The sequence below is a fragment of the Myotis brandtii genome, unplaced genomic scaffold (assembly GCF_000412655.1).
Source record: "Myotis brandtii unplaced genomic scaffold, ASM41265v1 scaffold29, whole genome shotgun sequence".
NCBI lineage: Eukaryota > Metazoa > Chordata > Mammalia > Chiroptera > Vespertilionidae > Myotis > Myotis brandtii.
The window spans coordinates 2,068,458-2,095,737 of NW_005361075.1; the positions used below are offsets into that span (position 1 = coordinate 2,068,458).

The following is a 27,280-nucleotide window of genomic DNA, read 5'->3' on the forward strand; positions in this document are numbered from 1 at the left end:
GCCTGGTCCTCAGCGAAGACCTGCGCTGGGCCCAGCCGTAGAGATAAGGGCAGACTCGGTACAGGATGTCGTGCATTTGAGGGAAGATTCGGGCAAAGATGGCAGAGCGGCAGTGTCTGGTTCTGGGAGTTGTCACCCTCAAAGGAATTCCATCAGCTCTCACATCAGCTGTGGCTCCTAACACCTGGGATGTCTAACTAACCTCCCTAGGAGCAGGGACCACATCCCCCAGGTCTGTGCTCACTAAACTTTAAAAGAATAGCAACCATGTTTCTAATAAGGGTCCCCAACACACACCGGGAGGCAGGGAAGTTAGAAGAAGCCAGGATCCCAGAGCTCCCAGGAGCCAGAAATCATTCCTTAGACAAGAAGAGCCACCTTCCCACCCAGCAGTGTCTAAATGTTCCTCTAAGGGCGACAGTTCTGGGGCTGACAAACAGGATGAGTACCTCCTCTGGCTGGTGGTCTTGGAAGAGAGACTCAAAGGACTTGTTTCTTCTTAAATAGCCAAGGGAAGGTGCCCAGAGCACGTCCACAGCAGCCAGGTACCCCAGGTTAGGGTTCTCCATGCCTCAGCCAAGCAGGAGAAAGTGGCTCAAAGGGAGGCTCCCCATTACCCACAAATGGCTGTTATTGAGGCCACTGAAAGTTACGTGGTTTGCAGTTTTGCTGGGTGGGAAATGAAGGCCCTGAAGCAGAATCTTCTGGACTGGAATCCAGACGGTTCTAAGAGACTGTGCTCCCCATCCTGCAGGGAGCATGGTCAGAATGGCCCCTCTGTCCTGACCCACCTCCCAGGCAATGCTGCCGGGTGGGTTTGGGTTCGCCCAACCTATCGGCCCCTGAAACTCAATGATTTACTTGACAAATGGACACTTCGTGGAGCCAGGAGGAAAGAGGGGATAACATCTCGTGGTCTCACCCAACCTGGGCCCCTAGCACTTCCCCCTGAGACAGGGCCCCTGCCTCTACCCCAAACCAGCCATGGAGACTGTTGTGGAGTTCATATCCGTCTCCAGGTGTGGGTTGAGGCCATCTCACAGGGAGAATATGAAAAAATTAATTACTTAATGTATGTAAACGAGCTTTGAAGATGAAAAGTGCAAACACACAGTGTTCCTAATAACATCTTCAATACTTTTACGCAGCCCTGGAGTCGCCGCTGAGCTCACCTTTAAGACGAGTCTTTGGGGAGTTGCTGGCAAACTCCCCAAGCCAATAAACAACATAAAATGCCTTTTCACTACTTTTATGCGGCCAAGCCTCGCTCTCCCCTCCAATAAAAGGACCAGGAAGCACCAGAGAGGCCAGAGGAACCTGAGCAGCGCACCCACAGCCCTGGAAGAGGCCCGCTGGCTCAGGCTCTGCTCAGACCCACACGATGTCCTGCCGCTCCTACCGGATCAACTCGGGATATGGGGTCACCAGGACCTTCAGCTCCTGCTCGGCTGTGGCCCCCAAAACTGGCAGCCGCTGCTGCATCACTGCCGCCCCTTATAGGGGGGTGTCCTGCTACCGGGGGCTGACCGGGGGCTTCGGGAGCCGCAGCCTCTCTCACCTGGGCGCCTGTGGGCCCCGCATGGCGGTGGGCGCCTTCCGCTCTGGCTCCGGCGGCCGCAGCTTCGGATACCGCTCAGGAGGCGTGTGCGGGCCCAGCCCGCCCTGCATCACCACCGTGTCGGTCAATGAGAGCCTCCTCACACCCCTCAACCTGGAGATCGATCCCGATGCGCAGTGCGTGAAGCATGAGGAGAAGGAGCAGATCAAGTGTCTCAACAACAGGTTCGCTGCCTTCATCGACAAGGTCAGTGAGGCCCAGGATGGTCCAGAGAAGGCTCCAGCCCTGCCCCCCTTGGGAAGGTCCTGGTCTGCTGGGGACACAGCATGGCAGCCAGGTGTGAGGCAGCAGAGGGAGAGAAATGCAACCGTTATAGGCAGGAGGGTTGATGGTCACTGTTTCATTCCAGCAAAGTGTATGGAGGGCCCAGAGTGGTCCAGAAATCAAGCCTGCGGTCTAAAGCGCTTGTGTGCTTCTGGAGATAACAGGAATATCAGAGCTGCCCCTGAAAAACTGGACTGGGCACTGGGTGCTGAAAGAATGGGAGCGAATGGGGAGAACAAAAGGCATGTGGCTCATGGCCCAGGCAGCACGGGAAGCGGCTGGGGCATGGCTGGGAGCCCCGTGCCTCCCCCGTCCTTGCTCTGTCCCTCTGCAGTTTGAGACCTCAGACAAATGGTGGTTGTGGGGATTTATGGGTTCAGGCATGAAAAATGCGGGCACATAGTATGTGTTAGCTGTTATTATTTTCCAAGGACAGTAGTGAGCAAGGTGGTGCGACAGCTAACCAAGCAGGCTCGGCAGCCTCTTTCACGGATGCAAGGCTGGGACTATGGAAGGGAAGGCAGCAGGCTGGTGAGAGGAGGCACTGGCACCGTGTGATAAATGCCCCCCATAAAGGCCACCTCTGCACCCCCCTTCGTACTGGCTCCTCTGGTGTCCATGATGCCTCACTCTGGCGGAGTACATAGAACCAGGGTCTGGGTCTGGGCTCGGGGGCTCGGGGGGGTGACCTTCCTGTTATCACTTTATCTGTAGCGATCTAAGTTAATCCTCAAAATGACCCAATGGGGGTATATTATTATCTCTATTTTTTCAATAACAAATTGAAGCTGAGAGAGTTTAGATGAGTTATTTAGACATACTGTGGTGGGCAGGTGAAGTGGACTCAAAGAACAGCAGATCCTGGCTCCACCAATGTGTGGCAATAAGCTAGTGATTTCACACCAAGTACAGTTTCCCCACCTGTATGTAGAGGGAAATAATATCTCCCCACCCAAAGGATTGTAAGGATTGAATGAAATAGATAGAGGTAATAGATTATAGATATAGATATAGATATAGATATAGATATAGATATAGATATAGATATATAGATGTAGATATAGATGATATAGATATAGATGTTATGGGTATTGATGGATGTGTGTGTGAGTGTGTGTGTATCCTAGCACAGGTCCTGGTACCACATAGTAAATATTTAATAAGTGTTTCATAAAGGAATTATAATAATTGTTAATTATAGTGATTTCAGTAATAGTTAAGCTAGTGAAGCACTTACTATGTGTCAGGGACTGACACATAGCACTTGACATGCATTAACTTGTTCAATCTTCACCACTTTAAGGAAAGTACTATCATCATCTCTGTTTTAGAAATGAGAAAACCAAGCACCAAGAGGTTAGACAACTTTCCCACTTAGAGTGGCAGACCTGGGGCTTGAACCAGACTTTTGGTGTCTACCCTGAGTGCTTTCCCTCACACCCACACTGCCTCCCTGGGGGAGCCAGGGCCCTTGAGTTGCAGACACTCAACCCCATGGCTCAGCACTTGGCTGGACCTGGCTGTTCAGGGAACATCCAGGCAGAGGGAGCTCTGTGGGCCATGCACCCCCTAGACTCCCCACTGAGTCTCTTTCCACACCCTGAACAGGTGCGCTTCTTGGAGCAGCAGAACAAGCTGCTGGAGACCAAGTGGCAGTACTACCAGAACCGCAAGTGCTGCGAGAGCAACCTGGAGCCGCTGTTTGAGGGCTACATCGAGACGCTGAGGCGCGAGGCCGAGTGTGTGGAGGCCGACAGCGGGAGGCTGGCCTCAGAGCTCAACCACGTGCAGGAGGTGCTGGAGGGCTACAAGAAGAAGTGAGTGCAGCATAACCAGGGGGGACACAGGAGGGAGGTGAGGGCTCCGCCCACAACCTTCTAGAAGCAGCTTCTCTAAGATCCCTGCCATCAACAGGAGCTACCTGGAACCCCAGGGAATGTCCAGGAGAGACCCAGGTTTCTTTGGATTCTTTGGCTTCACCTCCACCGCTGGGAGGTCCTGGGGTCTCCTAGCTGGTTTCAGAGGAGTGAGGAAAGGGATCCCAATGGGTTCTGCAGCTATCTTTGTTCTGCCCCTCCCAGCTCACCTGTATGACGTGGGCTCTGTGATCTCTCTGGATCTGGACTTGGGGGTAGAGAGGGATTCCCTAATCTCATCCCACAAGCAGAACTGGGGTGGAACAAGTGAGGCTGGCACAAGGGCTAGCTCATGAATAACACACAAAAGAGACCATGGGAAGAACAAGATAACATTTGCAGGGAGTTCATCCCTTTTGACCCCCGGAAGAGCTTGGCTGGGAACTGGGCTGGTATCTAAGCGCCAACCCCTCAGCCCTGGCCCCTCTGTCCCCCACACTCAGGTATGAAGAGGAGGTGGCTCTGAGAGCCACGGCAGAGAACGAGTTCGTGGTTCTAAAGAAGGTGAGGGGACTGGTCACAAGGCAGGGAGGGAGGGACACCCAGCTGTGAAACCTCCACCGGGGTGCGTGGTCACCACACTGACCACAGAGGCCCCTTCCTTCATTGGGCCTCCCACACTCACCCTTCCTCCTCTCTCCACCACCAGGACGTGGATTGCGCATACCTGCGGAAATCCGACCTGGAGGCTAATGTGGAGGCTCTGGTGGAGGAGTCCAGCTTCCTGAAGCGCCTCTATGACGAGGTGAGGGGGCCGCTGCCAACCAGCCAGGGCAGTGGAGGGGAGGTGTGGAGACCGGGGGGAGAGAGGAGAAGGTGTGTTGTGTGCATGCGTTTGCATGTGTATGTGTGACATAAGCATGAAAAGAGCATGTACACACAAGCAAAAAGGGCATGATGTGTGGCTGTCACAGACACCTGTATGTATGTGGAGTTGAGAGCCTGGCATACGTGTTTGAGTACTGTGGATTGTGTGTGGTCGGGCCTCTCTATGTCTGTGAGCACCTCTGTGTGTTGCAGTGTGTGTGTCTGTGGGTGGCCTGTGCACATGTCAGTCTACACATGGATATGAAAGTACATATGTGGGGGTGGGGATCAGGGTGGGTTTCTAGTTAGAGAGGCATCTTAATTAATGGGAAAATCACTAGTCCTGGCATTGAAACCCCAGTTCCCCTGGCGGGTGACTTTGAGTTAGGCCTTTTTCATATGCTGGGCCTCAGTTTTCCCATTTGTTAAATCAGAGGGTGTCCCCAGCTGACCTCTAGGGCCCCGTCCAGCTTTGTTGCTTTATGATGTCACTGTGTGTGAATGAGAGCAGGTGGGAACATGGGGAGCAGCGGTCATGTAACATTTATGACCAGTGTCCCCTCCAGAGAGTGGGCACTGTCCCCAAGGGTGGAGCGCATGGCCCAGACCAGGCAACAGAACCAAATGCATTGGCTGTTGACCCCCCAGGAGCTCCAGATTCTCCACGCCCACATCTCAGACACCTCGGTCATCGTCAAGATGGACAACAGCCGGGACCTGAACATGGACTGCGTCGTGGCTGAGATCAAGGCCCAGTACGATGATGTCGCCAGCCGCAGCCGGGCCGAGGCCGAGTCCTGGTACCGCAGCAAGGTGAGTGGCACAGGACACCTTCCACCTAGTCATGGCAGTGGGAGGGATGTGAGGTATATATTAGAAAAGGCTGCTTTTGTCTGGGGATTCTGATCCTAAGGATGGTAACGGAGGCCAGACAGCTCTCAGGCTGAGGAAACGGGGCAGGGCTGCCATGGATGGTTGCTCAGGCTGAGCACTGTACAGCCTGCACTAGCATCCATGGTGATCTCAATGGGGGATATCTCATCCTGAGCCTTGGGAGCATCTCTGCTTCCCCCCAGTGCGAGGAGATGAAGGCCACAGTGATCCGTCACGGGGAGACCCTGCGCCGCACCAAGGAGGAGATCAATGAGCTGAACCGCATGATCCAGAGGCTGACTGCTGAGATTGAGAATGCCAAGTGCCAGGTACGGGTGTGGGGAGCACTCAGATACCCAGCACAGGCAGACGGCAGCACCAAGCCTTTTGCCCTCTGGTCCCAAGCAGGCCTCACAGTGTGCACATGACCCAGAGAATGGGCAGGGGCTCTACCACATCACACACTTGAGCTGGGATGAGCCATATCACTGATGACCCTCTTCTTGGCAACCCTGTGACCACCACCAAAGAGAGATGGTGAAAGCTTACCCATCTCCTCCTTCATGTTTTCATCCCATTAACTACCTGGTCATAGGGAGTTAACCTGCCTTTTCTTTGGGACCTTCCACTCCCTGCCCTAATCTATCAGCTTGGGTGAATTAAGCTGTGCCTTCCCTCTCTCATCCTTGTCTTCACTTCTCCTTCCCCATAGCGTGCCAAGCTGGAGGCTGCCGTGGCCGAGGCAGAGCAACAGGGCGAAGCAGCCATCAGCGATGCCCGCTGCAAGCTGGCCGAGCTGGAGGCCGCCCTGCAGAAGGCCAAGCAGGACATGGCCTGCCTGCTCAAGGAGTACCAGGAGGTGATGAACTCCAAGCTGGGCCTGGACATCGAGATCGCCACCTACAGGCGCCTGCTGGAGGGCGAGGAGCACAGGTGGGGCTCAGAAAGACCTTGTGGAGTATAGGAGGTCCTGGGGGAGTAAATTTCCTTAAGCCCAAGTGTGAGCTACATCTCCACCCACCACTAGTACAGGTCAAGCTTCAGTAACAATTATCAAATGCCTATTATGTGCTAAGTGCTCACAATCTGATGAGGTAGGAATCGTTTTTCCCCTCCAAAGATAAGCAGTAAGGCTCAGTGTTTGGTGACTTTCTCTGGCCACACAGTTAATAAGTGCAGTAGCCAGGACCTGCACCCACATCATGTGCCTCTGAAATCCATGGTCTTTGAGTAGCTTCCTACAAGAGGCTGCGGGCAGGCCTGCTCATCTTAAGGACAATGCATTCTATACGTATGCACGCATACATGCGCGTAGTAGCTCTTCATTGACCACAAAGCCCTTTCACACACACTGCTGCATGTGCTTTGACTGCTTTCTATGAGCCCAATCATACCACCCAGCGCGTGTCTGGTCTCCCACATTGGAAGCAATGGTAGAGTTCATCATCTCACCTACCTCTGCTGAAAATCAGAAGACCTTGTCTCCGTGGTCAGAGAACAGTTAAAGAAAGAAAGTGAGCCTTTAATGCAGACTTGGGGGAGCCCTTTCCGCTTCTGGGGGTAGGATCTGTACACAGGACGGCCCTTTCTGTGCCCAAGCATCCATCATCTCAATGAATCCAGCTCAGTGTCCAAAGTTAAGAGTTTTCTTTCTCTACAGGCTGTGTGAAGGCGTGGGCGCCGTGAATGTGTGTAAGTACCTGCTGGAAACCCCCTAGAAAATGGCTTTGTTGATGGGCAAAACTGAACCCCGCAGCCTAACCCCTTGAACCTGGAATGTTCCTTTCATCCTCCCCTGGAGTCTCACTGGGGACACGAAGGGTTGAGCGCCCTCCCTGGTGGAGAAGTGAACTGCAGGCCGTGGAAATGGGGCTAAGCAGCTTTGCCCCTCTGGGTTCCCAGGGTCCCCTGGTCTTTCTTGCCCTGGTCCCCTGGGAGGCTGAGAGGAGCTGGGCATGAGTTATTAACCACGTTGAGGAGGAGGAGCCGCCTGCCATGTGGAAGGCATTGGCATCTGTCACGGGGTTGGTGAGATCATGGCGGGCCCCTCACCCCAAGGTGTCCCCTCTTCCCACAGGTGTCAGCAGCTCCCGCGGCGGAGTCACCTGCGGGGGCCTCACGTGTAGCACCACCCCGGGGCGCCAGATTGTCTCGGGCCCCATGGCCACCGGGGGCAGCATCACGGTGATGGCACCTGACTCCTGCGCCCCCTGCCAGCCGCGCCCCTCCAGCTTCAGTTGTGGGAGCAGCCGGTCTGTCCGCTTTGCATAGAGTCTGGGGCCACCTGCGTCCATATGTGCACAGAGGGTGTGTGAATGGACATGTGTGCTTGCTTCTGGAATCTTCCACATGTTCCTACAGAGGGTCAGACCCTGGGGCCGCTCCGCCACCTTCTCTTTTTAGGGAGTTGTTTCCTGGTTCTCCTCTTGGCTTCGGTTGCAGCGGTTCTCAACTTGTGGGTCGCGACCCCTTTGGCGGTCGAACGACCCTTTCACAGGGATCGCCTAAGACCATCCTGCATATCAGATATTTACATTACGATTCATAACAGTAGCAACATTACAGTTATGAAGTAGCAACGAAAATAATTTTATGGTTGGGTCACAACATGAGGAACTGTACTTAAAGGGCCAGAAGGTTGAGAACCACTGGGTTAGAGAGTCATTCCCAGCCTTTCACTTAAGTCCAATTTAACTCAGAAATACCCGCGGCCAATTTGCACTGTTCACCAAGCTCCCTGGGACATTACCAGTCACCTGGGTGGCTGGACATCATGGGAACTTGGCCTTCCCCTGGAACAAGAAAGGAGCCTAACCATCCTCAGGTCTCCAACAACCTGAGAATCAGAGAGGATGGTTGTGAAGGTTTCTGCAGGGAGCACCTGCCCCGTGGTCATTTTTGTGTGTTATGCTAGTCTCTCTGACTGACTGCCTTCCTCTGAGTTAACCTGTTCCAGCCAGACTCCTCACGGTGACCTCCCATTGAGAGGCCCATGAAGGGGAGGGAAATCCTTTTGACTTTGGACAGGTATTGCTATTGAATGCACTTTATACATTTCAAAGAAAACTCCACAGTTGCTCCAGATCTCCCTCTGCCCATGCAGGAGGGGTCTGTCCAACTCGCAGCAGGTGGTATGGAGAAGGTTAGGCCACTTCCTGGGTCCCTGGCTTGTTACGACTGTCTGTGGGTGGCTTGCCTTCTGGGTTATCTCAATCGGTGTTTCAATAAATGCTGCTGCGATGCAAGGATATGTTATCTTGTGAACACAGTGTGCGCCCCCTCCAGCATTCCGACTCTCAGCTCCCTCTTGCCCCATCTCCCACTGGCCAAGCCTTTCCAGCCCCACCCCCACCCATGCAGTGTTTCCCCAATTCCCCAGTGATTCTGCCTCTTCCTGTCCACTCCATAGCCTGATTCCAACTCAGTACTCCTCGGTCCCATCAGGCCTGGACCACAGCTCCAGCTCCCCCCATGACCTCTTTCTTCTTGACCATACCCCACATACCCCCAGCAGCCAGAGTCCCATCCCAACCTCATCACTCTCACCCCCTCCCACCTGGTTCAAACCAGTTCCCAGCCCACGTGTGGGCTCCTTATGCCAAACACAGGCTCCCTCCATCTCCTCTTTTTCCACCTGCTTCTCAGCCCACCCAGTGCTGATCTTCCTAGATGAGGGCTCCACCTAATGGAGACAGGTCTACCCTCTGAGGCCACCAAGGACTGTCCCACATGGACACACCACACCCCTCCTCCCATTTGCCTTTGCTCGTTGCTCTCTGTACTTCCCCTCCCCACCCTCCCTTTCACATGCACACATCCCCCTCCCCCTGAACCACAGTGTCTAAAACCCTGAGGATCTCTGGTTTTTTGTCTTTGTGGCTTGGAGCCAGGGATGTCATTGGATGTGCCTGGAGCCTGAATCAAGCTGGAAGTTCCTTGAGGGCAGGAAGTGTCTCCTCCTGGCTCTGACACCCAACTTGTCCTAAGATGTGGCTCCGGGCCATGTCAGGCCTGGGGTGGTTGGATGAACGCAGGCAGCTGGTAGAACAGGAGTTGTAGACATCAACCCTCTTGGACTCATCTCCATTTATCCATTGGAGGTGGGTCCAAGACACTATTCCACACAGATGTTCACCTGCCAGCCCCCCTCTGCTGCCCCATCCCCCAGCCTTTCCCTGGGAGAAGTTAAGTCATTCTTATGAATCCTCACTTCAGGCCCAAAGGGTTGCAACTTCACGGGAGGCAGTGGCCTCTTCCGAGTGCTCAGCTGACACCTGTTTCCCTCCTTTCTCCCACCTGTCTGGGCCTTGAGGTCATGGTCATAGTGACAAGAGGCCAACGTTCAGTTTGGGACATCTCATTCATCCACAGGAAACGGTAACTCTCAGGGGCTGAGAAGTCAGGAGATCAAAATTTGAGCATTAACTCTGCCATGTCTGAGGGACACCTTTGGCAAGAAGTGGCCTCCATGCGCTGGCTGTCAGCCTGCGGACCTGGGGACCCTTTCCAGCCCTGCCATCTTCTGTGATCCTGGGGTGCTGGCGTAAGTCTGTGCTTGGGGAAAACACCTTGATGTTACTATGGGTCTGGGCCAAGCATAACTAAAATGCCAAATGCACCCCCCCCTCCCCCCCCCCAGATATGGCACTATGTTTTAAAAAGCTGAACAGCCAGGAGCTTAGAGATATTAATAAGCTTTTAATAAGTTTCCATGCTTTGTGTGCAAAGACCAGTCCATCGATCAGATCGTCAGCCAGAGGCACCGTTGGTTTGAAGATGGAACTTCTCCCGCAGCCCTCTTTGCAGCCAACAGCAAAATGCAGAGCAAACTCCTCTGGTTCAAGGATTTGGGGCTCCCCCAGCCTCTCCTGATAAAAGAGCTATTCCCCGTGGAAACCAAAGGGTGCAATTCAAGGGTAACTACGAACTAAAGTTTTATTAGAAGAAAACAAATTTAAAGGAGAGGCTGAGTGGTCTGGAATCAAGAGTTCAGGGAAGTTAGAAGAGCAGGCGGCCCAAATGATAAAGATGGTCCCATGTGGGTGATTCCAGCGCTCTTTCCTGTGAAACTTCACAGACCAAGTTAAGACCTCCGTCAGAGAAAACCAGACCTTCTGTCTCTTTTCTACTCTATTTCAAATATTCCATTTCCCCCCAACAGTACACAGGGTCCCCAAAACATGAAGAGGTATGCAGGACAGTCCTTTCAAAAACTCGGGGAGGTTTGGGCTTTGGAGTCAAACTCTGAGGCAACCAGCACTCCTAGCCAAGTCTCAAGTCGCCTCCACTTTGGACCATTGTCACCAACACTTACTCTCAACTAGCTCAGGCTCCCAGCCCCAGTGCCTCCAACTTCCCCTGCTTCAATCTTTGGGATCTCAGAAAGCACAGATTGGTGTCATTACTCACCGGAGCCAAGCAAAATGAGAAACTCGAATTAACCACAGATTAAGGAAATTGCTTTGCAATGCACATGGGCACAGGAAATGACCAGCTGGGAATTCCCCGTGTCACACCACGGCCACTCTCAGGAATGTGGACATTAGAGGAGACAGAATTGAGTGTTCTGTTCACTGAAAATTAGAGCAATGAGGACACCGGCACCAAGTTCTGCCCTCTTTGTGTGGGGGGCCTGCAGTGGGAGAGGGTTAGCCCACAACTGCCTCACACCACTTTCCTGCCCACCCCCCGAAATCCCCACCCATTTCTGCTTTGTTCGAAAACAAAGGGACCCCCAACATGCCTGCTCTTGTTCCCTTGGTGCTATTGCACAATGATGGTGGGAGGTGAGTAGCCAGAGGATGGAGAGAGGTGGAGGCAGCACTCAGAGGACGAGCTTTTGCATTAAAAACTGGAGAAAACAGCAGAGGCACACATATGTATATACACATCCTCCCCCAGAACCATCAAAAGAAAAGGCACCTCCTCCCTGTGCTTCCCCACAATCCCTCCCTGGGGCAGCAGGTGCCTGGTGGGATGCATTTCCCTCCTCACAGAAGACCTGAAAGCCTTTCAACCTGATTTACCCCTTGGTGGGATCCAGACCATGATGTGCCCAGAGTGCAGACCCTCTAAGTCCAGGAAGCAGAGACTAGGGGACCACTATCCTAAGAGAAATCTTGGTCCTCCCAAGGTCCAAGAGGACCAGTGTGCTCCCTGGGGACACATTCAGGAGGCATCAGAAGAACTGCATTGCCGGGGAGAACAGCTCAAAGGTTTCTCCATGTCTTGAGATCAATTATATATTCTTATGGAAAAATATCTTGTACCCATTCAGGTCTTTTTTTAATCTTGTTTTTTAATTCCAAATCAAATAAGCTGGGAGAAGTAGAATTTTTCCTATAAAACAAGTGAAACAAACTTGCCCATCAGAAACCCCTCTCTCTACCTCATCACATCTGGGGGGACACCCTTGCATCAGAGGGGACTCCAAACAGACTTCCCCAGGTGGCACCTCTTAGGGACTGTCAGTTCAGGAATAGGTCAGAGACTGAGTTTCCCCAATCAATGCCCCCATCCAGGCCATTGGGGGAAATGCCCTCCAACCAGAGGTCTGAGTTTTAATTCTGGGTTCCCACATAGGAGGCCTGTATTAAGCATCCCATAAGAAGACCTGTCTGAGATTCTTGGAGAGCAGAGGCTATGGGGAGATGTTCCTACAAATGCTTCCAGGAAGTTCCTTTATGTCACTTTCCATCTCTTATCTCTGCAATGTCAGATGAGTAAGGCAGGATCCGTTAGAACCTCCTTCCTGTCCAGGAGCATTCTGATGTGGCAAGAGGTTAGCCTAGAGGAAAAATTAGGTAAGACAATGGAAAGTCTTGGGGAACTTTGGCATTATCTAGACCTCTGCTTGCATCCTGGCCTACCTGTGTGACCTTAGTAAAGTTACTTAACTTCTTTGGGCCTTAATTTTCTTATCTGTAAAATGAAGATAATAATACGGCTGCTGTGACAACGATTGAATGACATACATGAGGTGTTTAGCGGCTGCTGTGAACAAGCTCCCATCTCTCCCCTTTTCTACCTTTGTCTCCACCACGCCCAGCCTGGTGTCCTAGCCTGGCCGGCAGAAGAGAAATGCAGAGATGAGCCTGACCCTGTGAGAATCTGGAGGAAAGTCACCTCCACAGTCAGAATGACCTGACCTCTATTCCCTCGGCCCACATGAACCAGCAGTTCTCAACTTTGGTTCTTACAGGAGTCACCTGGGAACATGTTTAATTCAGAGTTCTGGGCTCATCTCTGCCTCCCCCGACCCCCTCAGACCCTGATATAGGTTGTGGTCTGAGGACCACACTTAAAGAAACACGAAAACAATCTGGAATGTGGAGAGGGGAGGAGAGTAAGAAGAAAGATATTAACATGGTTACTAGCAGAAAGCCTTTAGCCTTCCACATTTAATCACACACATTAAAAGACAGAAGGAACCATAACATGAATCACCCAAATACAATAAAATCCAAACCACCAACAATAAAAATCTCAGCCAATTAGCCTCAGCCCATCTTTCCATCCTGACATATGAATAGTTGGAGGACACTCTAGGAACATACAATCTCTCAGATCAAGTGAGGGTCTCCCCCCATGGGCCCCTCAACACTGAGGAGACATGCACAGTCCCTTATCAAGGGCAAAGCCCAGTGGCTGCCCACACACTGCCATCCCTCTACCTGGCTCCCTCCCCAGAGGGCCTGGCACATGGTCAGTACTTAGGAAATGTCTGCTAACCTGAAGTTAGTTGGGGTCGGGTAGTGGGGGCGGGGGGAGAGAGTGACTAAGCAGTTTATATCAAAAAGCCTATAAGTCCCTTTCCTGGACCACAAGGAGGAAGGAATCAATGGAAATGGTAATAATGCCAAACCCAGGATTTGCACTCAGAGTAAATCTCAACTCTGATAGGAAAGAAACTGGAGAGTTAGTCTGGGTTCCCAGTCAGGGGAAATTACCAAACTGACATTTGGGCCAGAGAGAAAAAAGATTTCCCCCTCCTGCTCCCCACCCTTGCCCCTATCAGACCTACTCCATCCAAAGTCCCAGCCCCCACCCCCGGCTATGCAAACCGCACAGATCTGGCGCTGGAACATGCCCCTGCTACAGAAGGGGGGCAGAGGGCGCTGCTGCTGAGGGCCATGCCCCCCAGGCCTTGAGGGAGGGTGGCACTGAGGTCTCCGCAGACCACACCGCCCTGGGAACGGCTCACACCTGTGGATGGAGACACCAGGTCAGAATTCTCTTATCCCAGACATGGTGTGACCCAAAAATTTTTTGGAACCAATAATTAACTCGCTTCACACTCCAAGGGACCAACAGCATGAATCTTTTAAACCCACTGCCATTTGCTTCTTGAAGGAACTTGGTTAGCAAATTGGACACCTAACTCTATTTGAACCAGACTAATGTTAAGATGTGTTTATTCAATTTTTGAGCAAAATCTGATAGATCTCAGTGGAGGAATCATCTAGAAAGATGGTTGTTGGAAAGATTAGGAGAACAGATAGACACCTAGACTAGGTTCTATGTACACATTGGATTATTAAACAGAAAGATTTGAGAATTGCCTGTAGTGGCTCCAAATGATCAGAATAGACATCTAGTGTTTCTTCTAATTAAAACATTGTACCACTTGAAGAGTATTCTGTGTTTAATTGCAAGACTTAGGCTATTTTTGTAGAACCAAATAGATGTTCCAGATGGATCCATGTATGGTTCAAATATTTTGGACCATTAATTTGTCCAGATCCCAGAGACCTCAGCCACTACCACCGTTCCCTGTGCCCCACAGACAGAGGTTCAGTCACTATTTAGGTGCAACCTAATATTAAGACTATTGACACCCAAAAGAACCATGCCCACACACAACCCCAACTTACAGATGTTGACTGAGCTCATGCCTTCACACAGCCTGCAGGGGAGAGGAGAGAGTGAGCATTAGAACTGAGCTCCCTGCCCTTGCAGCAGACCTATTATCCATCCTAAAGCATGGGAGAGATGAGGGACTGGGGGCATGCTGCCCACCCACTGCAGACAGCACCAGTGTTGGCACTGCTCCCTGGGATCCCTAAAGGACAGGTCTATTAAAAGGTCAATGGCCTCAATATGCAAAGAATACACTAAACCACCTTTTAAAATCTTGTGTGTTGGGAAGCAGCACATTATTCATAATATGATTGAGTTATTGACACCTAATACATTAATGATTATTATCATAATGAAAGTGTCACTCTGCAAATGCCAAGTGCTCCACGGAATGCTGGTGAATGGGTTGTGTTAACGGTGCAAAGGAGGAGATAGCTCTAGTGGCTTCACCCAAAGTCCCGAGGAAACGGACAGAAAAGTTTACCTGCTGGGGTCAAGCATGGTGCAAATCCAGAGGCGTGGCCAGCTGCCTTGGGTGCCACTCATGTCAGATTTCTAACACTGACCCATGTTAATAAGGAGCCTCTGTGTGGGTGCAGCCCTGCCTGGCTACCCTGGATAGAGATATTCTTATTCTAATAACCAGCACTACTTGTGCTTACTGTGTTCCATTAACTCACTTAATCCATGCAACAGCCTTAAGTGGTGGGTTTTATGATTACCTGTTTTACAGATGAGGCCTGGGTGTTCCTAGCTAGTAAGTGTTAGAGCTGGGGTTTGAACCCAGGAGATCTGGCTCACAGCCTGTGATCTTAACCTTGTATACTCTCCTCCCCAGTGCAGCCTGTTCCTCCCTCCAGTGGACCCAGCTAAGAGGCAGTAACGATGTGACCACCTCAAGGCTAGAGGCCCATGCACCATCCCAGGTGTAAAGCCACATTGCTCCCTCCCATGCAGACTTCACCTGCCCCCACTTCTTGGTTCAAAGTCAGCACAGCCTGGTACCATTTTAGCTTAACCACTAAGTAGCTGTGGTCTTGGACCAGCCCTTTCCCCTCTTTGGGCCTCAGTTTCTCTATTTTTAAAATGGGGAAGTGTCTGGACCCCATGATCTCTAGAGTATTTCCCTGTTTGAGCGGCCTGGAGGATTGTAGTCTAGTGAGGCACTCTCCCATCCTGAGTGGAGATGTGAAGTGACCCCGAGCCCATACTCACCGGCTCTCCTCCCCCTCCAGCAGTTTGCGATAAGTGGCGATCTCCACATCCAGGCCCAGCTTGGAGTTCATCACCTCCTGGTACTCCTTGAGCAGGCAGGCCATGTCCTGCTTGGCCTTCTGCAGGGCGGCCTCCAGCTCAGCCAGCTTGCAGCGGGCATCATTGACGGCCGCCTCTCCCTGCTGCTCCGCCTGAGCCACAGCGGCCTCCAGCTTGCGGCGCTGGGGGAAGGAGAGGAGGGAAGGAGTTTGAGAAGGGTGCAGGCTGTGGGGACCCTGGTGGGTCTCCCACACCTTGGTCATCCTATTTTGCCTCCATTCAAAATGGACAAATTTTTAATTAGCCAGGAAGGGAAATAATAGCCATTTGGAGCTTTCTTCCTTTATTTTTGTACCACTTTATTGTAAAACTCAAATCCATGGAGAGCCATTAGCGGGAGGAAATGTTAGCACTGAAATAGGACTGACAATTAGTGATATTATCTTATATGTGTTTACTGTCATTAGTTTACAAGGCACTTTCACAGTTGTTATCTTATTTGACCTTTAGTTACTCTGTCAGCTTGTCAGAATAGGCCTTGCTATTCCATTATGCAGAAACTCATTATGAGACTCAGAGAGGCTGTGACTTGCCCTAAGCTACCCAATTCGTTAGTGCCAACCCCAGGTTTTCAGAGACCACTGTGCAGGTCTCATTCTTTGAGATCAGCATGCTGAAAGAAGTTCCCATTTACAATGCCCAGCACACTAACTACAGCTTCTTCCTCAACCCACCTAAGAAAGCAGAAGGAACTCCTACAACTCATCACTCAAAAAAAAACACACAACACAAATCAACCTAATTACCCAGTTGTAAAAATGGGTTAAGGACCTGAATAGACATTTCTCCAAAGAAAACACAAATGGCCATCAGGTGTATAAAAAACAAAACAAAAACAACAACAAAAAACCCCACTTATCATCATAGAAATGCAAATCAAACTATGAGGATCACCTCACACCTGTCAGGATGGCTATTATTAAAAAAACAAGGCAAGTGTTAGTGAGGATGTGGAGAAATTGGAACCCCTTGCACACCATTAGTGGGAATGCAAAATGGGGCAGCTGCTATGAAAATAGTATGGAGGTTCCTCAATAAATTAAAAATAGAACTACCATATGATCCAGCAATTCCACTTCTGGGTATCTACCCAAAAGAATTAAAATCAGAATCTCAAAGAGTTATTAGCACTCCCGTGTTCATCACAGCACTATTCACAATAGCCAAGATGTGAAGACAACCCACTTGTCCATGGAGAGATGAATGGATAAAGAAAATAAGGTACTTATATAAAATGGATGCCATTCAGCCTTTATTTAAAAAAAAGGGGGGGGGGAAATCCTGCAATATGCAGCAAGATGGATGAAACTTGAGGACATTGTGCTAAGTATAACAAGCCAGACACATAAAGACAAACACTGCATGGTTCTACTTACTAGTTTATGAAGTATCTAAAATAGTCAAATTCAGAATCAAAGAGTGAATGGTAGTTGCCAGGGCTGGGGAGGGGTGGAAGAATGAGGAGTCACTAATGCTCAGACATAAAATTTCAGTTAAGCAGGATGAGTAAGCTCTGGAGATCCACTGTACAACATCCTACCTTAGTCAATGACAGTAAGTTATACTCTTACATATTTGTTAAAAAGGGTTGATCTCATGCTGTTCGTACCACAATAAAATAAATATTTTTAAAGGCATATCAGAATGCAAGTATTCTTCTCTAATTTCACTTCTGAAAAGTAAACCATTCCCATATTTTATTACCTCAGCTATTAAGAGTAACAAATTACTTGTGATACATCTTACACAGAGGATGAGAACAGCCTACAGAAGGGTTAACACCAGAACTGAGCCAGGTATATGCGGGAACTCAGCGTTACAATAGAGGTGGTAACACAAGCCCGCGAGTAAAGAATAGATTACATGATATAGTTTATTGCTACAGTGTATGTAGATAATTTTAATTAAAACCCTACTTCCTGTATATACAAAAAAATAAAATCCAGATGGATTAAAGACCTAAATGTGAGGGGTAAAACTATACAACTAGCAGAGGACAAAAACAGAAGAGGATATATCTATGACCTCAAACTTTCATAAGTATAACCCATAAGGTAAGAGGTGATGGATTTGGTCACATCCAAGTTAAAGATTTTTTTTTTCAGTAAAGGACACCAGAACAAAGCAAACAGACACGTGACAGATTGAGAGAAGACTAATTGCAGCATGTGTAACTGATTAAGGGTTACAATCTGGGCAAAAGAATAATGCAAATCGCCAAGAAGACAGAAATTTCAATAAAAAAATGGGTAGATGATATGAATAGACAATTATTAGCAGGAGAATTACAAATGATTAGTAAGTGTATGAGGAGACATTCAATGTCACTAGTTAACCAGAGAAGTGAAAATTTAAATTCCAATTAGCAGGGATTGAGGGCTCAGTCCCCAGTGGGAAGCATACAGGAGGCAGCCGATTAATGATCTCTCCCATCATTGATGTTTCTATCTCTCTCCCTCTCCCTTCCTCTCTGAAATCAATAAAAAAAAAATTTTAAATAGATAGACCAATCCTCTTCCTACAATGTTTTGTGCACTGTGAGTCCTTCAGATGCAGGTGGTTAAAATACAAGCCTCTCCAAAGATAGCAGGAGCCCCTCGAGGTAGAAGGAAAGCAGAAAGCAGATCAGAAGCGGCAGGTGTGCTGAGTTCTCAGTGTCTCCCACCTGCTGCTTGGCATTCTCCACCTCTGCTGTCAGCCTCTGGATCATGCGGTTCAGGTCGTTGAGCTCATCCTTGGTTCTGCGGAGGTTCTCGCCCTGCTGGGTCACTGTGGCCTTCATCTCCTCACACTGCGGGTCAGGAGACAAACACGTGGAAACTACCCATCACCAGGTGGCTGGAGGGTGTGCTGGGAGGTCACTGATCCCACCCAGCCCAGATTAGCTAGCCTAGTCTTCTGCAACAGCCCACCTCCTTCCCAGCTCTGAACCTGGAACCGCAGCTACAGCCCCTCTGAGTGCCTGGGTGCATTTCCCAGAGAAGCTCCAGGGTCATGGTTTGTAGGGCAGCCCAGTCCTCCAGTTTACCTTGCTTTGGTACCAGGACTCGGCCTCGGCCCGACTGCGGCTGGCCACGTCATCATACTGAGCCTTGATCTCGGCCACAACTGAGTCCATGTTGAGTTCCCGACTGTTGTCCATCTTGACCACCACCGAAGTATCAGAGATTTGTGACTGAAGGACATAGATTTCCTGTAGGAGACAATAGACAGGGCCCTCAGCTCCAAATCCCCTTCCCATTCCTGCTTCTGCAGGTAATCAAAAGCACAGTCCCAACTTGGAAATTTTAGAAATAAATTAGAAAAGTTCTGACAAGTCAGAAAAATGTTAAGAGTAGTTTTTTTAAAAATATATTTTATTGATTTTTTTACAGAAAGGAAGGGAGAGAGATAGAGAGTTAGAAACATCGATGAGAGAGGAGCATCGATCAGCTGCCTCCTGCACACCCCCCACCGGGGATGTGCCCGCAACCAAGGTACATGCCCTTGACCGGAATCAAACCTGGGACCCTTCAGTCCCCAGGCCGACACTCTATCCAGTGAGCCAAACTGGCCAGCGCTTAAGTGTAGTTTTAAGAGGAAAAGGCTGGAGACTGCACCATAGCCTCAAGGCAGTGAGTAAGGTGGAATTCCATCAATGCTGAGATCAATAGGGGCAGATTTCTAAGGTCAGTAATAAACTGAATTACTATGTCTGAAGCCTAAGCTCTCCAGATCAGTGGTAGCTTTATGTATAAATCCAGCCAACCAGATAATGGCCAGATTTAGAGTCCTGAGTTTCTATAATAATAATTATTATATATCGAGAGAGCTCTATTATCAAATCTCTACTTCATGTTGTGCTGTGTGGACAGGCAATGAATTATATAGTCTTTCTAATCATTTTAAAGGAAGGCCATCATCCATTGTCATTTTGAAAGGAGGCCTCAGTCACAAAAGGAAAGGATGTTGAGATCCTAGACAAGTAAGGAATGGACAACTTTCCCTAGAACCAAGGAACCAGGACAGGCCACACCCCAGGGAAACCCTCCTGTCTCTTCTCTCAATTGCTCTTCTGGAGACGGGGAGACTCACCTCCTCATAGAGAGCCTGCAGGAAGTGCATCTCCTCCTTCAGCGCCTCCACATTGGCCTCCAGGTCCGCCTTGCGCAGATAGGCGCTGTCTATGTCCTGATGGAGAAGACAGGAGAGAGTGGGCATGAGTCACTCAGTGCCCTTGGACACTGCACTCTGCCGTGGGCCCTGACACTACCTCCTGGCCCACCCCCTGCCCCTGCTCATCCAACCTGCAATTACAAGCCACTTTCAGGGTCCTGGGAACAGGGCCTTTGTTATCTGCCACTGCCTTTACCTCCCTTCACATAAACATCAGTGAGACCACAAGGGATAGGAAGTGAAGAGAAGTCTGCCCCTACAGACTTTTCATTTCCTCCAGAATTGGGGGTTTTGATTAAGCAAATAGCCTAAGATCAAAACCCAAAACCGCAGGCTACTACCACTGAGCCAAACTGGCCCCGGAGCATGACCCTGAGGTGGCCACAGAGCCATGGGTGCACCTCCCCAGTAGGTCATCCTTGGCACCTAAGTCAGGCAACACCCAACCCCCAAGTAGCTGACCTTACTGTCTGAGACCAAGGTCATGCCTCCGTGGCAGATTTTTACCAGCCTTCTCTCTATTCTGTGATTACTCACAGATAAGGTGGCTGGTGAGCACATTATTTATGAAACTATGTAAGTGTTCACTTCAACTCACCAACTTAAAATCAAAGGGAGATCATTAGCAGTTTTTCTTCTGTTATGTCATCATCTGCCATTGCCACAGCTCACAAAACCACTAGCAAGCTGAGAACCCACTGGGAGGCAGTGTCTACATGAGAGTGAAATGGATTTAAAAGTGACCATTTCAGCTAACCAGGGAGTTTACAAAAAGTCAGACAGCAGTATGATGAGGTTTTCTTTTTAAGAAGCCTGGTCAATACAGTCTGGGTTCCTGCATGGGGGCCAAGAGACTTCCAAAGCCAGACCAGCCTCCATTGGCCAAGGGACTTGACTGCCTCGCCACCCCAGCAGGATTGGCATGACCTTGGCAAGATGCCCAGTCTCATAGACCCACCATCCAAGAGTTAGCTGCTTGTTGTACGGAAAGAGTCACTCACCTTCTTCAGCACCACAAACTCATTCTCAGCCGTGGCCCTGAGGACCACCTCTTCTTCATATCTGAGGAGAGAGAGCAGAGCTGAGGGCTGTGGCCGGCTAGTGAACCCTAGGGTTTCAAGACTCCCTGCTTCTGCCCTTGACTTTCTGGATGCCTTGGGAGAAGAGGCTAGCCTCTCTGGACTTCTATTTCCCAGCCACAAAGAACCCACCAGAGGACACTGAACATGGAGTCCAAGTCCCTGGTTTCTGGTCCAAGCTTGGAAGTGAGGTCCCTGCAAAACCTCAGGCAAGCCATTTACTCCACCTGCAACTTGGGTTCAATTGCCTGGTAGGCAGTAAGGCACTCAGTAAGTTTGTGGGATAAATGAATGACAGTTGCTCCAAGGAGCCCTACAACCCTAAAATTATACAAAACATAAAACTCCATGAAAGCCATTCCCATGACGTTCCTTTCCCCCTCCCCCAACATCCAAGGACTTAAAATACTGGGAGCAACCCGCTCTGCCCAGACTGCTGGGGGCATTTCCACAGTCCTCCTCCACCAGCCTGTGGTTCTTTCTTGCCCGTGAGGACTTATCCCTGGAGCAGCCCTGCCCGAGCCAACAAGGGAGACCAGCGTTCCCAGAGCACGGTTTTCACAACTTTGTAATTACAGGCAATTAGGCTCCTATAAACTCTGAGCTCTGTGATTACTGGCCCACACACTCCTAGAGTAGAAGACAAACTTTGGCACCTGCAAACAGAGTTGTGTCTGCATTTGCATCCTCCCAAAGGAAGTGAAGACCCATTGCTGGGTCCATCTGATGGTAAAACCTGACCTTCCAAGACCAGAATTCCAATTAAAATGACCAGAGCTGATTATGTCAAAATCACCTTTCAGTCTGTCCGTGTCTAACAGATGAGGTGCGGCAAGTTAAGTGATCCAGCGAGTAAAACTAGATAATGGCCAAACTAAACAAGTCAGGTTAAAAGAAGATTTACCTGGACCTTTGCATTGTAGAGCCTTGCATAACAAAAGCCTAATGATTTATCTGCAGCATCAATAAAAGAAGTATCCAATTTCATCAGATATCCTTCATGGCGCCGGCCTGATCATTTTCAAGAATTCTCTTCCAGGATGTTTCCTTTCCACCCATCCTGGTGCCGACTGCTGTTCCCATGTTCTGCTTTCCAGCCCTATTGACCATGGTCCTCATGTTTCATTTGCTCTCTCTCCATCTCTGGGTCAGTCTGTGCCCTGGGCGTGTGCCCCATCCCTCCCGGCTGGGAGCACCCCTTCCCTCCAGATTGTTGCTAGGTCTCCAAGATAAGCTGCAGGAGCTGGGAGCCCAGACAAGACGGAGCAGACTGATAATGCAAACCATCTGATTGGTAGCCTGAAAGGACCCTGATCTTCAACCATGTCTGCCTCCAGGATAGTTGTATTGACCCAGCCAAGACCTACCCCATTCCTATAACCACCCCTGGCCCCTGTCATGCTTACCTCTTCTTGTAGCCCTCCAGCACCTCCTGCACGTGGTTGAGCTCTGAGGCCAGCCTCCCGCTGTCGGCCTGCACACACTCGGCCTCCCGCCTCAGCGTCTCCATGTAGCCATTGAACAGCGGCTCCAGGTTGCTCTCGCAGCACTTGCGGTTCTGGTAGAACTGCCACTTGGTCTCCAGCAGCTTGTTCTGCTGCTCCAGGAAGCGCACCTGTCGCCGAGGGTGAAGAAAAGAGACTCAGTGGGAAGTCTAGGGAGGTTTCTGGTCCCCCAGAACTCTCTCTGCCCTTTGGGATGGCCCCTGACCTGTAGCAGCTGTGACCTTCCCCCAAAGACCAAATCATTTACAAAGTCTGAAAGTACAGTTCACAATTGTTCCCCAAATAACTTCCCCTCCCCCCACCTCCCAGAAAGAAGAGCACACAATTTATTCGTGATTTGTTTATTCTGCACAGAATAAAATAACATCTGATCCTGAAAAAATACCACAAACCACATGTAGTAGGTAAAAAAATGGCCCCTCAAAGATGGCCACTCCCTAATCCCTGGAACCTGTAAATATGTTGCATTACTTGGTAAGAGGGATCCTGCAGATGCAATTAAGGTTACAGACCGAAGATCAGGAGCTTATCCTAAATTATCCAGGTGGCTCCCACAGTAGTTGCCTTTCAAAGTGGAAGAGGAAGGATGAGAAAGATGCCCAGAAGAAGGAGGCAGAAGAGAGAGTTCAAACAGGAGAAATGAGAAGCACGCGACCACTATCACCAGCTTTAAAGATGGAGAAAGGTCTATGAGACTAGGAATACGGGCAGCCCCTAGAAACTGAGAACACCTGCCTGTCAATCAGCCAGCAAGGGAACCGGGACCTCAGTCTGATCACCACACGGAACTCAGTTCTGCCAGAAACCTGGATGTCCCTGGAAAAGGGCCTCCAGAAAGAAATGCAACCCTCCTGGCAGCTTGGTTTCAGCCTCATGAGATAAACATATGTTGTTTTAAGATGCTAAGTTTGTGGGCATTTTTACGGCAGTAATTTTTATTTTTTTAATTCTTTATTGTTAGAGAATTACATATAGTATTACATATGTCTCCTTTTCCCCCCATTAACCTCTCCCCGGCCACCCCCACCCCCCAGCACATGCCCTTACACCCCTAGTGTCTGTGTCCACTGGTTATACTTATATGCATGCATACAAGTCCTTTGGTTGATCTCTTACCTCCCCCACGCCTTCCCCTGCCTTCCCTCTGAAGTTTGACGGTCTGTTTGATGCTTCTCTGTCTCTGGATCTATTTTTGTTCATCAGTGTATGTTGTTCATTATAGTCCACAAATGAGTGAGATCATGTGATATTTATATTTCTCCGACTGGCTTATTTCGCTTAGCATAATGTTCTCCATGTCCATCCATGCTGTTGCGAATGGTAAAAGTTCTTTCTTTTTGTAGTATTCCATTGTGTAGATGTACCACAGTTTTCTAATCCATTCATCTGCTGATGGGCACTTAGGCTGTTTCCAAATCTTAGCTATTGTAAATTGTGCTGCTATGAACATAGGGGTGCATATGTCCTTTCTGATTGGTGTTTCTGATTTCTTGGGATACATTCCTAGAAGTGGGATTACTGGGTCAAATGGCAGGTCCACATTTAATTTTTTGAGGAAACTCCATACTGTGTTCCACAGTGGCTGCACCAGTCTGCACTCCCACCAGCAGTGCACGAGGGTTCCTCTTTCTTATGGCAGTGGTTTTTAAATGCACTCACCATGACCTTCCCTCACTCTGACTCTGGAGTACAGGAGCCTGGAGGGGGAACCCTGGACCAGAAGTTAGGAGATCTCTCACTGCCTGACTCTGCCGCCAACCGAGCCACAGTGCCTCATTCTCTCTGAGCCTCATGGTAAACTGAGGCAATGAGAACACATCAGCAATTTACATGGGCAGCCCTCAGGCCCTATCTGGCCCATGGGCTGCACACTGTTTTACAAAAATCCGATTAGCTGCTAACATTTAATAATTGAGTGACTTCAGGCAAGAATCTGGATTTCCCTGACCTTGACGAACCGGATGCTTGGGTAATGCTGGGCCTGTGTTTGGAGTGAGAGGCAGCAGCTGCCCCTGTAGGTGGCACACCTCTCAGCTTGGCTTCATTCACCAGGCACCGTGCAGCTGCCAGCCCTAAACTAGGTTCTCCTCTCAAGTCCTAAACTTCTGGGAGAACAAGCTGGTGTAAAGTAACTCTCAATGAAAAGGAACCCAAACCCCGACTATCCAAAAGGCATCTGCCTTGGGTCTCCACATGCAGGCCCAGGTTGGGAGGGCAGCTCTCGGGCCTGCCTGCTCTACAGGCTTAAACCCACCACAGCGATGCACTTTGCACACCTGGAGTTCATCCTGAAGGAAGAACGCTGGAAGGAGATGAGCGGCTGTCAGCAACCCCAGGGAAGGGATTGATCCTCCCCAACAGAGAGCGGTATACCTGGGTGATGCCCAAAGGGCCACATGCAAAGATCCCTTTCAAGTCTGCATGTTCAGGGTCCTCACTGTGCTTTTGAGCAAATTAGGAAAAGGTGCCCCTTCAGGCAGATGCAGCCCCTCCCAGGGCACACAGCCTGGTCAACAGAGCAAGGGCTGGATTTCAACCTCCCCCTCCCCCGTCTTAGTGGGTGTCCCTGTGCAGTGAACAACCTGCATGGCCCCAGGGTCAGCTTCTGTGTGCTGATGGGAGGGACAGCCAGGAGCGTGCTAAGAATGGATGCACAGCACCTTCCCTTGCAGATATGCCTATTGCTGGTGGTGCTTGTCTGAGAGCAAAGCTCCCACCCACAGCAGCCGGTGTGCACCTTCTAGTGTAGGGTGTGCACACCACTCAGCCCTGGAAGATGAGCCTTTCCTCCCGGGGACTCCAGGGGCTGTTCTCCCCCAAATCAGATTTCAGGCTCCCACAAGGGGTGTCACTGGGGCAAAGGAAACCGAAGCTGTGTATCCAGCCACAAGGAGAGCTCTGAAACTGAAACATCGGGAAAGTGCAATTCAACAGCCCCTCCTGGGCCGCCCTGAAGTCTCAACTCACTGTCGTTCATCTATGGAAGCGTTGGGTGGGGGAGGGCCCCTGGGGCAGAAGTCCTAGGAACTCCCAGCCTTCCGAGGATGTCCCTACAGGAAAGGAGCTTCTGGCCCCTCTCCCTGCTGGGGATGGGTCAGACACTAGCCTACGCAGCGGCGCCCACCCCATCCACCCCTCACTGTGTGATGGCCGAGACCCAGAGGATGGGGCCCAGACACATATTCACTCTTGCTGAGCAGGGTAATAGCAGCAATACACCTGCCTGTTCTGGCCAGTGGTTTCGCATCCATTATTGCAATTTTGACTCTCAAGGCAACATGTGGAAACAGATACTGATTCAGCCACATTCTCGAGGCTACATGCTCATCAGTAGCAGGTCTGGGACCCCAAGAATGTGAGCCCAGCCAGTCATTGGGTTCCAAGTCCCTTGCCCCTTCCTAAGCCATTGCCCAGGGGACAACCCACAGACCCACCTTGTCGATGAAGGCAGCGAACTTGTTGTTGAGACACTTGATCTGCTCCTTCTCCTCATGCTTCACGCACTGCGCGTTGGGGTCGATCTCCAGGTTGAGGGGCGTGAGGAGGCTCTCGTTGACTGTGACAGTGGTGATGCAGGGCGGGCTGGGCCCACAAAGGCCCCCTGCTCTGTAGCCAAAGTTTCCCCCACTGCGTAGGGGGCGCACACAACTCACTGCGATCCGCGGGGACCCCACTGCACACAGACTCCGGCTGCCAAAGCCCCCGAGGCGCCTGTAGCCGGGGCCCCCAGGACTGCCCCCTCGGTAGGCCATGGCACTGGCACAGCTGTGAGCCCCCGGCTTGGGCATGACGGCAGAGCAGGAGCTAAAATTCCTGACCCCGTAGCCAGAGCTGATGCGGTAGGACCGGCTCGCCATGCCTCTGCTCTGTGGGCAGTGCCAGGGGAAGTGGAGGGACTGAAGGACACCGGATCTCACCCCAGAGACCTGTTAGTGCTCCTGCCTTTTATAGGGCAGACACAGGCCTCCCGACAACATGAAAGGCAGGAGAAAGTTATTAATTCCCTTTATGAGCGTGGGAATCACCCCCAGGGGCAAGTTGAGAAGGGAAGCTGAAACCTGCCACCTTTAATTCAGGAGACCCTGAACCCCAATAAGCCCATCCCTGGCCTGTTCAACCCCACAGGCCTAGACATATCTATTCAGCCCTAATTCCCCTCCGGCCCTGTGAGTAGACCTCAGATCATTATCCCACACAGGCAAGTGGAGGCCTGGGCCAGCACATTCCTGAGACCTGAAGGGTCCCATGTCCCACCAAAGTCCCACCAGCCGTATTTCCACACAGATCCCATGCCCCTTCTAAGGCTGCAAGGACGCCCAGCTCATCCTCCCTGGTTGAGCACATACGGAGTGAGCCTCTTCAAGCCTTTTCCTGTTACTGTTCTGAATCGCATTCCATCTTATAGTAGAGTCATTGCCATTGGCGCTGCCCCTTCAATTCAGAAATCAAGTCTTATCTACTTTTATATCCAACAGCATATCAGGTCCTCGGGAAGCATTGCTTGAATTGAATAGACCAGACGCAGGAGGGAGTGGCCAATGGCTGGAGAGGTTCTCCATCTAGTCTACAAATATCGGCCAGGTGCAGCAGCAGCCCGGAGGAGGTGCCTTCATTCACGGCAAGTGCTAAAGCACCAGCAGAACAAGAACAAGGCACTAATTTAGATGCTGAGGAAATCAAGCTGGGTAGGCAGAGTTTGCCCTTGAGGAAGCTGGGTCTCATGGGGAGACCAGACGGGAGCAGGAAAGATCCGTGGCGAGAGGGAAAGATGACTGACCGGGCAGAGGGCGTGCTCTTAGTTTCTGAGGCCACTCATGGCAGTGGAGGATCAGGAAGAACGGAGACCTAGGCAGGTCCGGATGGGGAGAGTTGGCAGAGAGGCCCGAGGCA

General features: G+C 50.5%; 2 protein-coding genes across 2 annotated transcripts; one reads left to right on the forward strand and one right to left on the reverse strand.

The window, feature by feature from the left end:
• Window positions 1-1,266: 1,266 nt before the first annotated feature.
• On the forward strand, window positions 1,267-7,749 carry LOC102244426 (keratin, type II cuticular Hb5). Its single transcript, XM_005869227.2, has 9 exons — window positions 1,267-1,804; window positions 3,491-3,699; window positions 4,242-4,302; window positions 4,448-4,543; window positions 5,254-5,418; window positions 5,682-5,807; window positions 6,191-6,411; window positions 7,139-7,170; window positions 7,556-7,749. Exons 1-9 carry the CDS (start codon window positions 1,382-1,384, stop codon window positions 7,747-7,749), a joined length of 1,527 nt encoding a protein of 508 aa, XP_005869289.1. The 5' UTR covers window positions 1,267-1,381.
• Window positions 7,750-13,531: 5,782 nt separating this feature from the next.
• Window positions 13,532-26,247, reverse strand: LOC102260993 (keratin, type II cuticular Hb5). The gene is made up of 9 exons (XM_005869281.1): window positions 25,825-26,247; window positions 22,292-22,500; window positions 20,808-20,868; window positions 19,726-19,821; window positions 18,680-18,844; window positions 18,317-18,442; window positions 15,553-15,773; window positions 14,352-14,383; window positions 13,532-13,683 (listed from the first exon to the last, which is right to left on the reverse strand). The coding sequence occupies exons 1-9, from the start codon at window positions 26,245-26,247 to the stop codon at window positions 13,532-13,534; spliced, it is 1,485 nt and encodes a 494-aa protein (XP_005869343.1).
• Window positions 26,248-27,280: the final 1,033 nt, after the last annotated feature.